Genomic DNA, 12,705 nt, shown 5'->3' with positions numbered 1-12,705 from the left:
TAGGGTATAGCTTTTCACACGATTTCCTCCATCGGCAGAACTTACATAGTAAACTGCATTAGCCACTCAAAACAATAAAATAAAACCAAGGATGAGTTTTAATTGCTAGCGATGTCGCTGCTATAAACCGTATAGCACTTTCCACATTTGAAGCCTGACGGCATCTTCCTACAGAATACTTCCACTCCGCATGCCTCGCATGAGACGCTGTTGATCTTGACCTTGTCCTCAGTAATCGTGAAGTTGTCCAGCCACGAAAGGCCCCTCTTCACGCGAGGCGCCTTAACCTTCTTAGGCGTGGAGAAGTCCTTCTTCTTCTTTGCTCCTCCTCCCCGCAGCCTCAACACAAGGTGAAGAGTAGACTCCTTCTGTATGTTGTAATCAGACAGGGTCCTTCCGTCCTCAAGCTGCTTCCCTGCAAAAATAAGCCTTTGCTGGTCTGGTGGAATCCCTTCCTTGTCCTGAATCTTTGCCTTAACATTCTCAATAGTATCACTTGCCTCCACATCAAGCGTTATAGTCTTTCCTGTTAGTGTTTTCACAAAGATCTGCATGTCTAACCCTGTGGGTTAAAAAAATTTGCTTATAAGCCGTTCACCCAACTCACGCAGAGGGATACCCCTCTTCGCCCATGATCAGCAGCCCTGCCACTTATGTAAACACACACACCTTGTTTCCACTGGCCCCATACAGCCAGGGAAGATGGGGATGGAACAAAACGTTTCTATACTTTCCAGGAATCCTCTTGACAGGGACAACTAGATCATTTCTCACATCGTTGTAGAAAACAATCATCTCCGTGGGATACGAGACACACATGAGATTGAACCTTCTGTGTTGGACCACCTCCATCCCCACGTCCTCTTGAAGCATGCTTCTTTTTACACTGTTGTTCGTCCAGTCATACAGAATTATTTTGTTCAAGTTATTCACCAGCACAACCACATCGTCCGAAATGCTAAAGAAATCAAGGACAAACGAAAACTCCTTTGCTTCCCTCACTATCTTTTTAGACGCAAGGTCATACACTATCAACGAGCTTGTTGTGGAAATGATGACCGTGTCCAGAGACTTGTGAAACTTTGCCTTGAGAGGTGCCACTCCCCGGACTCTTAGTATCTCCAACCCCTTTCTTTCCTTAAGGTCGTATACCATGGCCTTCTTTCCACAGACCACATTTACATACCGTCCATCGTGGTGTGCATCCATGTCGTTTATCTTCCCCTCCATCCTTATCACAGTACATGTGCAGCTACTCACAGCATCTTCCCCAGGCCCCTTCCTGCTCCACACGGGAAACTCCTGATAGAAGAAAGACTTCTGGCCGTCGGGAAGTTCTCCTCCAAAGACATCATTCACAATACATATAGCGCTGTTCGCCAGCAACACACATATAGTCTCTCCCTTTGCAAACATGATCTTCCTGATCTCAGAGTCAAAGACAACGTGTTTCACCTTCACAAAGCTCCTAAATTCATAAATGCACAGCTTATTTCCTTCTCCCACACCAAACATCTTGAAGTCCTGGCTGACGCCGACAGGCCCAAGCCTTTCAAACTTAAAAGAAAGACCAATCTCTTCCGGAAACGGCCTTAGAGTTTCTGGTCTGGGTAGCTCCTTGATCAGATCTTTCAACCTGTAGCTCTTCCCCTCCCTTGGCTCATAGAGTCTTAGGTAAACTCTCCTCAGATCGCTCTGGAGATCCTCTTTTCTATATTCCAGCTTCTCCACCGGCCCTGTATACGCATCTCCGGCCTTCACAAATATGTCTTGCTCGTAATCGTTTAGATCCTCAAGACCCTCTTCTTCCCATATGTCGACAATCTCATTCCTGTCTCTGCTCTCTGGCACTTTCCTCCCGCTATGCCGTCTTTCCTTTTTGGGCCTCTTTCTTCCTTGGGGCGCCGCTACCCTCCTTCTCGTCTCCATGCCTTCATCCATAGTCTTTCTGCTGAAGCTGAGATTCAACGGCCTATACAGATCGACATCGGGATCCATACACACACTCTTCTTGTAGCTTCTTATGAGCTTCACATCCTTCTTAGTAATCAGGAACTCCTTCCCCTCGGACTTGACTTTGCGGCAGTTCTTCATAGGCCTTCTCCCCAAAAATCTCTCGATCCTGTCCATCTTGTCAAAGGGTACTTTATTCGAGGCCAACACATCCAAGATGATGAATCTCTAGAGAAAAGAAACCAATCCCCAGATGATTATACACAATGTCGAGGAGGGAGAATACACCGACGACAAAGATGCATTGGATAAGATCCTAAAGCTGAAGTTGCAGGAGGAGTCGGTCGGGAAGCATAAGGAAATTGTACAGATGGTTTCAGACGACTACTTCTCGTGGAACAAACTTAAGGAGCATCTCTTGGCGAATCCTTCAGACTTCAAGGACCAGCTCAAGGTTTGCGAGAACTCTTTAAGAAATGACCCCAAGTCCTACCAGGCCTGGTACCACAGGAAGTTCATGATGAAAAGCTTCCAGGTGCAGAGGGAGAAATACCTCGATAGGGAGGACTTTCTTACAAAGCTTCTTCTCGAGTCGGATCCAAGAAACTTTCACTGCTGGAACTACAGAATGGCCATTCTTAACACCAGGCCAGTAAGAGACCTGTTCAACTACTCGTACCTACACCACTCGTGCTCAGAAGACCCTCTTTCTATTATATATACAGATCCTCTGGATCCGACATGCTGGGAATACTTCTATTTGTGGAGGGAAAGGAAGAGGATGGAGAACGGGCTGTACATTAGGGGATACAGAGGCCGTCTTGAGATCAGATTTTCGAAGCCTTTCTGTGGAGAGATTACCTTTGAAGCAGGCAACACCAGAAAAACAATAGTTTCCGAGCTTTACACAAGGATCGTTGCAGTAGAGGGAGTGGCTGAGGCTCTTGAGAGATGCAGAGTGGTGATGAATGGAAGGGCTGTAGACTTCTCCCCTGGAAACGAAGACTTTAGATTTGTGCATGAGATCCTTGAGCTTGAGCCTGAGTGCCTCGGTGCATTGTTAACACTTCTAGACTACACGAGGGAGGAAGCAAAGAGAGCCGATATGATAGAAAGAATCATAAGGCTAGATCCAATTAGAAGAAACCATTACAACACTTTGCGTGGAAAGTTTTACAGCGTGTATGTTCCAGAAATAGCACTCTAAGAATAAAAGACGATGCTTTACTTAGTTAATTTCATCATTGCATCAACAACATCATAGTTAGATTCGACAAGTGCGCTGATTATCTCCTCTCTCGAGGCTTTTATCTGTGAGCTAATCAGCTTTATATCCTCTTCAGATATCCTCTCGTCTGTAGTTTCGTGGGAAGCCTGGGGCAGTTCATTTTTATCTTCACCCTCCTGGTCGCTAGTAATCTCGCTGTACAACCCTGTGATTTCGTTGCCCTGGTCCTTGGCGCCTCTGATGCTGTCTTCGTACATCTTCCTGAGCTTGTCGAGATCCATAGGCCTTCCTTGGCTTCCAAGTATAAGAAGAGACTCAGTTCCCTTTATCTTGTAAACCATAGGTCTTTCTATGGAGTACTTTATGTTTTTGGTGATGATGGATGCGTCCTCGATCCCCTCGACTTCCTCCAGTCCTACCTTTGATCCGATTATTTTGTGAACATGGGACTCATCAGCTTTAAGCGGCCTAGACATTCTACCATGGGCATAAGAAATTCTTGCTTTAGGGAGGGCGATGGAGACACGATGTGGCGGGGGATGGGGATGGGTGCGAGGGGTTGTGGTCTAGTGGAATGATACCTGCTTTGCACGCAGTTGGCCCGGGTTCGATTCCTGGCAACTCCATTTTTGCCCTGCCAGCATTCCTCATGCTTATTTTTTGCCATTCTAGTCATAACTAATCATGAGGCTTGTCATCTGCATTCTTCCGAATAAGGTTGACCCAATTGGCAGACCAGCCAAGCACATCCCAGAACATCCATGCCGAGCATAGAGTCCTTTTATGGTAGGATGGAGAATGAGTCAGATTGCCTCGTTCTGATAGACCTGGCCAGAAGAGGCCTTATGCCAAGGGTCCAACGTAGGCTCACGCCCAGAGAAAGAAAGCAGATCCGCCACGGAAGCATATTTGTATACTGCGAGGAAGAAAGTACAATCAGAAGATGGACAGACAACATGGCCTGGTCTCCATCGAGAGTCCAAGGCGTCTTTCTCATGTACAAGCAACTTCTGGCAGGCAGTCCTCTGATAAAGAAGACATATTCTGCAGTATGTGGAGACAGAAACTTTCATGTCGTGGGATATCTTCAGGCGGATTTCTCGGGCGACGAACTTCCGCCTGTGTCCATCCTTTATAGAGGTGTTGGCTTCCCGACAGACATCAGAATAAAGAAGAGACTTAGCTTTCAGCAAGGAAGATGCTACAAAAGTAAAGTCGAGAATATCGAGCTTGCGGAGCCTACTGAGGGCTTCCAGTTTGATGCTTATTGGTATTAAAGCACTGTCTTTCCATTTCATAGTTGCAACTTCCCCTTGTAACCTAAGAACCGTGGAGAATCCGCGCTATCGACTCAGTAACGAAGTTACACCAGAGGCGCTCCTCTTCTTCGGTTGAAAACAAACATCTAACGCTTTATTATTGCAAAGAACACAGGCCATCAACTCTTCCGGTCCCTTGGCTCGTTCGATGCTGTTTTCTTGGAAATATACATTCTTCTTATTGCCAATGCTCCTATACACACCGAGATCGAGTACTTGTTAAGCAAAATGTGTGCAGCGAGCTTCGAGAAAAGTCTAATGTGTGTATACAGGAGAAGGAGATACATGTCGTCCGTGGGACTAATCTTGAGGATGTACTTGTAGGCAAGCAGAAAGCTCTTCCTTACCCCGTATCCATGCTCGTACATGTAACTGACGTTGTAGCATCCTTCGGGATCCCGGGCAAGAGATGCAGATATGTAGAACGCAAATGCATCTTCATGCGACCTTTCAACCCCGGTGCCATAGAAGTAGGCATCGCCTATCCTGTTCATGACGTCCTGATCTCCTTTCCTAAGGAGTTTCATATACAGCTCAAAAAGTATTTCCTCTTGCCTTTTGAAAACCGAGTGCCTTCGAAGGACATATATTGCATTTCTTATCGAGGAGACGGACCCGAGCTCCACACACATGAGAAGTGCTATCGCACACTGCCTGTATTCCCGAGATATAAAGCTTGCCTCGGCCCTTTTTCTTAGGCCGTATACGATGTCGGTGTAGTCCATGATCGGATGGAATCGGATGCAGGCATTGGCATATTGCCCGTTTATGTAGTAGTTAATCCCATCTTTGCATATCGCAGGAAGATACCCATACATGAGCGCAGAATCCATGTGGGGAACAGCTCGATGCATGTTCTCCGGTTTTCGGCTCATGAGTAGATACATCAGATATTCGGCCTCTCCAGACTGCCCAAGCCTGTTTGCCAACGATAGAGCAGACTTTGCATTCTTGTAATCCCTATACTCGTTCGACATCAGTACCTTTCCCACGCCGCATGCTCCCACCGTGTCTTGCATTTCCCTGCCTCTCGAAAAAAAATACATGGCTTGGTCCAGAGACCTTTTCACCCCAATCCCGTGATAGTATATCTCCCCAAGGTACCCAAATGCCCTTGCATATCCATTCTTTGCAAGAAACTCTATCACGTCGACGTGGTCTCCAATGTATATCTTACGGTTGTCCAGTAGTGACAAGAAGAATCTTGCAGACACATCATCCCCAGAGTAAACCATCGTAACTATGTTTTCAATTCCTCTTTTTGTCAGGAAGTTCTTCTCAAGCCTCTCAAAGGCATCTGCAGAAAGAAACACGTGGGGGTTCTTTAGATACTTTCTAGAAACCCTCACTGCCACACTCCAGAGCAGATCTGCACCAAGCTTTGCCTTTTCGTTTGTGCTGCCCGACTCTATCGACATCATCCCAAGAACAATATTCCTGGCATCCTTGTAGTTGTCTGACCCAGCTATGTCAAGAAGAGCTTCTTCGGGCTTTCCCATAAACACCTTCTTGACAAAGTAGCTGTAGAAGTAGTCCAGAGGCCCTTCCCTTGCCTCACAGAGATGGATGGCTCTCTCCATATCTCCCTGTTCTAGTAGGGCCCTCTCAAGAGACGTGGTGCATAAACCAAACACAAGATGCAAAATAAACATTAGCCCTCAGAAGTAAAACTTTTTTTATTATTCCTTTGTATGCTCACTCCTTCCTACTCTTCTTCCTCGGCTTACCTCCTCAGGTATTTGCTACCTTGTATGCAAAAGGCTTATGAAATATTTTCGTAATCACCCCTACTTCTCTTTACTGGTGGTGCAATTCTTTGTACTATTCGTTCCCGAGAAGGAGAGCAAACATCTGGCATATACAACGCCAGCTTACATTTTATCCTAGCATGTATCCTTCCCAAGAACCACGCATACACAGTCTCCCTTCAGCAAGTATCTCTTGGCCCCATTGTCAATCACGAGGTTCATGTACTCGTCAAACCCGACTATCCTTCCCCGGTGCTTGGTCCTAATGTCCTTCTCCCATATCTCCACGTCGGTAGACTTGGACAGAAAGTCATACAGCTTCTCAAGAGGCAATGTGCTTTTTAGTTCCCCACCCATGCTCTGGCCAATCTTTTCATTTTTAAGCACCCACCAATACGGCGCTTGTGCAACGTAGAAAAACAGGGCCAAAAAGGAATAAATTGGAATATCCATCAAGCCCTTGCGTCGAGGATACTATTCAGAATCATTTGTTTAGTTAATCAACATCGCCACCATGCAGCAATTGCATTCTCATGAGGCTAGAATGACGAGTAATGACAGCAAGCCCAGTGGAAGTCGAGATGCTTGCATCTCATTGATGACAGCTACTCTCTAGGAGAGTAAGGCTTCGCTGTGTTCCGACTAGCCTTTTTATTATAATGTTTTATTTTTTTCAATCACACAAACGACTCGTTGAACGTGGGGAACTTGTACTTCCCAGTCAGCAGCTTCTCCCCGCTCACTATCCCGTCAAGCACTTTCTTTAGCTCGTTCTCCGTCACTTCATACTTCTCCAGTATGCACCGGTTGACATACTCGGCCAATCTTCTTCTCCTCTCAATCACCGCCTCCTTTCTGGAGTTGAACACCACAAACTCAAGGAAGTCTTCAAAGTGCGGCCCTAGCGACGGGTTCTCTTCAACAATCAGCGAGAGCTCTGAGCGCACAAACTCAAGGACTTCCTCAAGAAGAATAAATAGCTTCTGTTCTTCCATGCTTGCACCGTCATTTCTTATAGCCTGTGCCTGCTCACAAGCCTTCTGCTCCATGAGGAAATAATAAAGCTCAATTCTGCCGTCTATTATCTCGGAGTTCAGATCATTGATTCTCGATATCGCCACGTCAATATTCCCTTCCTCAATTGCACTCCTTATCCTGGTCCGGTGGCTCAGAAATGAAGACATAACAAAGGGCATCCCAACATCATTTGCAAATTCAGCAGCCACATTCCCCAGTCCCTCATATACCAGGTAGTCAAGAACCAGCTTGTTCAGGTCCTCTACCTTCATGCTAACCACCGAAAGCCATTCTTCCATTTTCTTTTCATGGGACTTCGACTTAACCTTATCAAAGCTCATCATCAGGGATCAATTGTTTACAGAGTTATCTTTATTAACCAGGCATCGCAGACAGCCTGCATCACCTATTCATGCAAAGACTGCTACACACATGCTCGCTGCCGATCCCTCGGAACGACTTAAAACTAAAAAACCCCTTTGTCTCCACCTTCTCCGAGTCCACGATAATCCATATCAAGCGTTCTAGTTGCTCCCCTCCCAAGTCATCAAGGCTAAACCCCTCAATAAGCCTATGAACATCGTCCATAGACATAAAAAAAGGACAGTTCTCCAACACATACCCAAAAAACCTATCTCTTCCATGCACTCTGGCCATCTCGCTGGCTTTAGACACGTTAACTACCTTTGAGTGAAATAGCTTACCAAGAAGGTGGAATATCGACACCATCTCGCTCCCTACAGAATATTTGCAAAACCCTACGGCATGCAGGTTTCCATCAACCGCCGAGGCCTCCTCCTTGCTCAAGCCGTAGAATTTCTGGATCTTTCCGCTCGAAACTTTTCCAAACCTCACAACAATGGCATTCGGGAGAATCTTTCCGATGGAGACCAGTGTCCGGGTCTCAATCACTAGGTTCCTCACTGCCCCCAACCTACCCCTGTGTCTAGCCAGATACTCATAATCATCCATGTCCGTAAGACACACTGCATTTCGAGATGGAAGCATGCCTCTGCACATCCCGACATCCTCAATGTATTCTAAAGTAAGGCCTAGAGAGTCCGCCGTCTTTCTTATACTGTAGGTCTTCGACGATCCCGGAGGCCCGTAGACTACCACTACAGTAGACCCTATCCTTTCAAATGCCGCCCTCAGCTCCCTCTGTTTGGCTGGTGTGGTAAAATCCATTGTCGTGGGCTTCACGCATCTCGTATATCATGCCAATCATCCTTTGAAACAGGTTTTTGATTAGGCTACAAATTCTGGAGACAGCTTGTAAATAATGAGGCTTTTGGTGGTCTCTATGATCTTCGGTTTCGACGCACTCTGTAGCCCAGATGAATCCTCAACAAAGTCCGCAGACAACATCTTCAAGAAGTTCCTGGAGGTTGCAGTCAAGGACGAGCACCACAGGCTTCTGCCCAGCAAAGACGGGAAGCATAGCATACCCCATGCCAAGGATGCAGACCACCCTGCCCAGAAGAAGAAGACAGTAATAGTTGTCGAGGAAGACTCCGAAAAGAAAAGCGTGATCTTGAATCCAAAAATAGAGCAGAAACTAGAAAGCATCTCCATCGAGGCTGAGAAGAAGAACAAAGCATCTGCAAGCCACAAGGCCCTGAAGGCAACGTCCGAAGACACTCTGAAGCCCGAAATCCAGTCGGAGCTCACTTTTGAAACCCCCATATCTGCATCATTCCTTCTCAAGCCGTTGGGCCCGAAAAAGGAGATATCCCTCACTCAGGAAGAAGTAAGAGAGATAAGGGAGGGCCTAAAGGCTCTGGAAAAGATCTCAAAGGATTTGGAGTCGCTAAGAAGCAGGCTTCAGTCTGCCTCCAAGAGAATCCTGGGGCCGGAAAAAGAGGAGAAGGGGGCAAAGCCACCCACAGACCTCCTCAACTATAACTTCATAGAAGTCACGGAGACAGGACAGTCGGGAAAGAAATAGCCGTTGAGTTTATTTGACCAACAATAAAGAATTTGCCTTACTCATCCTTCAAGCTTCAAAAAGTTAGATGTCAAAAATGCAATATGAATGGAATACACCGTCCTTCTCAAATACCCGGAGCCCGCAAAGAGTAACTGCTTTGATTTCACAGAGGCCTTGGCACCTAGACCCATCAGCCGCAAAGTAGTCACAGGTGAGATGTCCATTCTCCAGTGTCACAGAGGTCTTCACAACGACAAGCCCCTCGCCATACATCAGGTCTATAAAGTATGTCAGAAGTGCCACCATGTTCATTTCGCAGGACCCCTCTGATATTTCAACTCTTCCGGCTGTCTCACCTGCTTCGGGGGCTTTCACTGCATAGCTCATCATCCCCCTCACAGCTGTTTCGTACAGGAGTGGCAGATGGGAGGCTGTGCAGTGCATCTGGACATCCGCTAGGTGGTCGAGAAACTCTATGGACCCTGTCTCCTTGATCCCTGGTCCCTTCAGAGCTTTATAGTTGATACTCTGCATCTGGTATTGAGGGCTCATTGAATAGCCCTGAATGTCTAAAAGAAGTGAGCAGCAGGTAAGGCATGATATTTTTGCGTTGATGTACACATCTTTCGTTAACAAGGTTGTCAAGGACGGGGCGGGAAAGGATGGGGGGATGTTCAGAATTGGAGCAAGGATCGGGGAAAGGATGGCTGATGACTTCTTCTTCACAGCAAGCCCTAGAAAGCCGATGGGTCTACTCGATGTGTCAAGAGATGTATCTGAGACATTCTTTCCACACTACTTCTCGTTCCGCCCCGCATACAGCCAAGGTATCATTGCCCTGGGAAAGTTCCCGATGCTTCAGTACACCAGAAGGGAAAAGGAATGCCTAGAGATGATATGCGGAATCTTAGAAGGGGTATATGGCTACGTGTCGAAGGAGGGCATTTCATTTGAGGCATCGGAGTACAACGGGGAGTATTGTATAATAGTGAGAGACGGGGAGCGTAAGGACCCTGTCGTGATGAGGTTCAATGAAGAAGTAGACGAGGGCCAAGGCATTTGTTTTGAGCCCCGGGATGTTGTTTCTTCCAAATAAAGAATGTATTAGAAATACCTTATGTCCAAACAACCCATGATTTTTGTGCTGTATCTCGGGATTATATTTGGGGAGATTTTCTCGGTGCGCCGCAAGAGGAACATTGAGATTGAGCTTGATGTGATTGAGAACAAGATTTGCAAGGGGTACCTCAAGCCCATCAATTGCCAGAACTCCACTTTTAAGGCTGTGCTGGCATCCGAATCGGGAAGTGTTTATCTGTCGAACGAGAAACTTCCTGTGGACACGGAGACGCACTTTTCGTTCAACATAAGTGAGCCAAAGGTGCTGTCGATGGTACTGACCCCGGTTGTGATTGATAATAGCCAACCTCACACGTTTGGAGAGATAGAGCTCGACTTCAGTGCGCAGTTTGACACATTCAAGAAGGATGTTGCAAAGAAGGTTAGCGTGGAACCGGCGATGGAGGCCATGACAAAGCTGGACAATCTCCTGCACGAGCTGAACAATGAGTCTGAGTACCTTGCACATAGGATGGGGAGTGTTGACTACGAGCATCGCCGGATGTTTTCCTTTGTAACTGTATTTTCTGTGATAACTCTTGTTATATACTTTGGAGTGAACTCATACGAGCTGTACTCTCTGAAGAAGTTTTTCCAGAAGAAGAAGATGATATGAGATTAAATGTTTGTTTTCTGTGTTTGAATTAGTAAGGTGTTTCTGGGTCTGGAGGTTTTTAAGATGTAGAAATAAACAATCCGATGGGAGATGTCTATTCTCTGGACAAGGCCATAAAGAGCAAAAAGAGCAGGGGAGTTTCCCAGGATGTGATTGAGGAGGCGGAGAGGATTGAGGAGCAGAACTATGAAAGGGCTAAGGGAGTCAGGATGCAGCTTGACGAGTCTGCCCTCAAGCAGAAAGCAACGACCGAGGAGCTTATGAGGCAAGGAGAGACTTTGGAGAATGCAAGGAAGGCGGCGATTGGGATAAACGCAAATGCCAGGAGAGGATCTGATATTACGGAGGATATTGAGAGGGAAGGAAGGGTGTTCAGCTGCGAGCTTCCGTGTGTGCGTGCGATAAAGAGATGGTTCCGAGGAAATAGGGGGAACATTGATGACATTGTGAACAAGAAGCAGGGGGAGGAGGTGGAAGAAGGGGAATATGTTCCTCAGCACGTAGAGTTTGAAGAAGAGGGCGAAGAATACATCAAGGGGCAGAACAAGACTGATCGGGAGATGGTGGGGGTGCTGAACACTGTGAGGCAGATAAGGGCAGAGGCGGACAAGCAGAATAAGGAGGCAGTACGGCACAAAAGCATTGTGAACGACATATCGATGATTAATGAAAGATCCTCCAAGGTGATCAAGGAAACAGACCAGGAGCTGAAGAAAGTGGAATGATAGCGGGGCCAATTAGCAGAGGACCGGGTGCCTGGGAAGGCATTGATTTGAAATGATGCGATGCCCCAAATGGAAAAGATTGTGATTATAGGAAGTGGACCTGCTGCCTACAATGCAGCGCTGTATGCGATGAGCAAAAACCCGCTACTTTTTGAAGGGGGGTATATAGGAAACAATGGGCCTGGAGGGCAACTCACCACAACAACTGCAGTGGACAACTATCCTGGATTTCCCGACGGAGTAGAGGGCCCCATACTTACTGGGCTGATGAAGGAGCATGCAGTCTCGCAGGGGCTCCGGGTTGCCAAGGAGACGATTAGCGACGTAAGAAAGGAGGGAGAAATGTTTGTGGTTGTTAGCGAGAAAGGAGAGTACCGTGCAGAGGCTGTGATTGTTGCGACAGGGGCCTCGGCAAGGCGTCTTTTTGTTCCTGGGACTGGAGATGACGAGTTTTGGCAAAAGGGGGTGAGCTCGTGTGCCGTGTGCGACGGATTTATCTATATGAACAAGATAGTATGTGTGGTTGGGGGAGGAGATGCAGCCATGGAGGAGGCGCTCTATCTATCAAGGATTGCCAAGAAGGTTTACATCATCCACAGGAGGAGTGAATTCCGTGCAAGGAGTGACATGGTTGAGAGGGCCAAGGCAACTGAAAACATCGAGATAATGACGCCCTATGTCCTTGACCGTGTGTCTGGGACGAAGAAGGTTGAGGAGATCAGTGTCCGTAATGTTGAGACGGGAGAAATGGAGGTTATTCCGATGAACGGGGTGTTTTTTGGAATAGGGCATGACCCGAACACCTCGTTCCTCAAGAGCATAAATGTGGAGCTTGATCCCAATGGATATGTGGTTGTTAAGGACGAGGTGTGCACGAGCATTCCCGGGCTCTTTGCTGCTGGGGATGTTTGCGATAGGAAGTATCGGCAAGCGGTGACTGCAGCTGCTTCTGGTGCGATTTCTGGGATGAAGGCAGTGGAGTTCTTGGATAAGAAATAAATGTTTCCTTGACGGAGTTTTTGCGGTAGTATTATTGAGAAGGAATTTTGA

At 46.9% G+C, this 12,705-nt stretch overlaps 15 protein-coding genes and 2 non-coding genes across 17 annotated transcripts; 9 read left to right on the top strand and 8 right to left on the bottom strand.

Moving 5' to 3' along the window:
- Window positions 1-98: 98 nt before the first annotated feature.
- EHEL_021010 (ubiquitin domain-containing protein) lies at window positions 99-554 on the bottom strand (the record flags this gene model as incomplete). The annotated part of the gene is made up of 1 exon (XM_003886787.1): window positions 99-554. One exon carries the CDS (start codon window positions 552-554, stop codon window positions 99-101), a length of 456 nt encoding a protein of 151 aa, XP_003886836.1.
- Window positions 555-651: 97 nt separating this feature from the next.
- Window positions 652-2,130, bottom strand: EHEL_021000 (uncharacterized protein; the record flags this gene model as incomplete). The annotated part of the gene is made up of 1 exon (XM_003886786.1): window positions 652-2,130. The coding sequence occupies one exon, from the start codon at window positions 2,128-2,130 to the stop codon at window positions 652-654; it is 1,479 nt and encodes a 492-aa protein (XP_003886835.1).
- A 76-nt stretch (window positions 2,131-2,206) lies between these two features.
- On the top strand, window positions 2,207-3,160 carry EHEL_020990 (protein prenyltransferase subunit alpha; the record flags this gene model as incomplete). The annotated part of the gene is made up of 1 exon (XM_003886785.1): window positions 2,207-3,160. One exon carries the CDS (start codon window positions 2,207-2,209, stop codon window positions 3,158-3,160), a length of 954 nt encoding a protein of 317 aa, XP_003886834.1.
- Window positions 3,161-3,177: 17 nt separating this feature from the next.
- EHEL_020980 (nascent polypeptide-associated complex domain-containing protein) lies at window positions 3,178-3,657 on the bottom strand (the record flags this gene model as incomplete). Its single annotated transcript, XM_003886784.1, has 1 exon — window positions 3,178-3,657. One exon carries the CDS (start codon window positions 3,655-3,657, stop codon window positions 3,178-3,180), a length of 480 nt encoding a protein of 159 aa, XP_003886833.1.
- Window positions 3,658-3,736: 79 nt separating this feature from the next.
- On the top strand, window positions 3,737-3,807 carry EHEL_020970. Its single transcript has one exon. It is a non-coding gene; the product is annotated as a tRNA-Ala (tRNA).
- A 135-nt stretch (window positions 3,808-3,942) lies between these two features.
- Window positions 3,943-4,458, top strand: EHEL_020960 (uncharacterized protein; the record flags this gene model as incomplete). The annotated part of the gene is made up of 1 exon (XM_003886783.1): window positions 3,943-4,458. One exon carries the CDS (start codon window positions 3,943-3,945, stop codon window positions 4,456-4,458), a length of 516 nt encoding a protein of 171 aa, XP_003886832.1.
- A 161-nt stretch (window positions 4,459-4,619) lies between these two features.
- On the bottom strand, window positions 4,620-6,152 carry EHEL_020950 (uncharacterized protein; the record flags this gene model as incomplete). The annotated part of the gene is made up of 1 exon (XM_003886782.1): window positions 4,620-6,152. One exon carries the CDS (start codon window positions 6,150-6,152, stop codon window positions 4,620-4,622), a length of 1,533 nt encoding a protein of 510 aa, XP_003886831.1.
- A 231-nt stretch (window positions 6,153-6,383) lies between these two features.
- On the bottom strand, window positions 6,384-6,605 carry EHEL_020940 (LSM domain-containing protein; the record flags this gene model as incomplete). Its single annotated transcript, XM_003886781.1, has 1 exon — window positions 6,384-6,605. The coding sequence occupies one exon, from the start codon at window positions 6,603-6,605 to the stop codon at window positions 6,384-6,386; it is 222 nt and encodes a 73-aa protein (XP_003886830.1).
- A 108-nt stretch (window positions 6,606-6,713) lies between these two features.
- EHEL_020935 lies at window positions 6,714-6,896 on the top strand. The gene has a single exon (XR_009467971.1). It is a non-coding gene; the product is annotated as a miscellaneous RNA (non-coding RNA).
- Window positions 6,897-6,925: 29 nt separating this feature from the next.
- EHEL_020930 (uncharacterized protein) lies at window positions 6,926-7,606 on the bottom strand (the record flags this gene model as incomplete). The annotated part of the gene is made up of 1 exon (XM_003886780.1): window positions 6,926-7,606. One exon carries the CDS (start codon window positions 7,604-7,606, stop codon window positions 6,926-6,928), a length of 681 nt encoding a protein of 226 aa, XP_003886829.1.
- A 61-nt stretch (window positions 7,607-7,667) lies between these two features.
- EHEL_020920 (uncharacterized protein) lies at window positions 7,668-8,453 on the bottom strand (the record flags this gene model as incomplete). The annotated part of the gene is made up of 1 exon (XM_003886779.1): window positions 7,668-8,453. The coding sequence occupies one exon, from the start codon at window positions 8,451-8,453 to the stop codon at window positions 7,668-7,670; it is 786 nt and encodes a 261-aa protein (XP_003886828.1).
- Window positions 8,454-8,547: 94 nt separating this feature from the next.
- Window positions 8,548-9,213, top strand: EHEL_020910 (uncharacterized protein; the record flags this gene model as incomplete). Its single annotated transcript, XM_003886778.1, has 1 exon — window positions 8,548-9,213. The coding sequence occupies one exon, from the start codon at window positions 8,548-8,550 to the stop codon at window positions 9,211-9,213; it is 666 nt and encodes a 221-aa protein (XP_003886827.1).
- A 63-nt stretch (window positions 9,214-9,276) lies between these two features.
- Window positions 9,277-9,729, bottom strand: EHEL_020900 (uncharacterized protein; the record flags this gene model as incomplete). Its single annotated transcript, XM_003886777.1, has 1 exon — window positions 9,277-9,729. The coding sequence occupies one exon, from the start codon at window positions 9,727-9,729 to the stop codon at window positions 9,277-9,279; it is 453 nt and encodes a 150-aa protein (XP_003886826.1).
- Window positions 9,730-9,760: 31 nt separating this feature from the next.
- EHEL_020890 (transport protein particle component) lies at window positions 9,761-10,291 on the top strand (the record flags this gene model as incomplete). Its single annotated transcript, XM_003886776.1, has 1 exon — window positions 9,761-10,291. The coding sequence occupies one exon, from the start codon at window positions 9,761-9,763 to the stop codon at window positions 10,289-10,291; it is 531 nt and encodes a 176-aa protein (XP_003886825.1).
- Window positions 10,292-10,327: 36 nt separating this feature from the next.
- EHEL_020880 (emp24/gp25L domain-containing protein) lies at window positions 10,328-10,930 on the top strand (the record flags this gene model as incomplete). The annotated part of the gene is made up of 1 exon (XM_003886775.1): window positions 10,328-10,930. The coding sequence occupies one exon, from the start codon at window positions 10,328-10,330 to the stop codon at window positions 10,928-10,930; it is 603 nt and encodes a 200-aa protein (XP_003886824.1).
- An 83-nt stretch (window positions 10,931-11,013) lies between these two features.
- EHEL_020870 (uncharacterized protein) lies at window positions 11,014-11,655 on the top strand (the record flags this gene model as incomplete). Its single annotated transcript, XM_003886774.1, has 1 exon — window positions 11,014-11,655. The coding sequence occupies one exon, from the start codon at window positions 11,014-11,016 to the stop codon at window positions 11,653-11,655; it is 642 nt and encodes a 213-aa protein (XP_003886823.1).
- Window positions 11,656-11,724: 69 nt separating this feature from the next.
- EHEL_020860 (thioredoxin reductase) lies at window positions 11,725-12,654 on the top strand (the record flags this gene model as incomplete). Its single annotated transcript, XM_003886773.1, has 1 exon — window positions 11,725-12,654. One exon carries the CDS (start codon window positions 11,725-11,727, stop codon window positions 12,652-12,654), a length of 930 nt encoding a protein of 309 aa, XP_003886822.1.
- Between the last annotated feature and the right edge of the window lie 51 nt (window positions 12,655-12,705).

Source organism: Encephalitozoon hellem, chromosome II (assembly GCF_000277815.2).
Source record: "Encephalitozoon hellem ATCC 50504 chromosome II, complete sequence".
Lineage (NCBI taxonomy): Eukaryota > Fungi > Microsporidia > Unikaryonidae > Encephalitozoon > Encephalitozoon hellem.
This window is presented reverse-complemented; position numbering and strand designations above follow the sequence as displayed.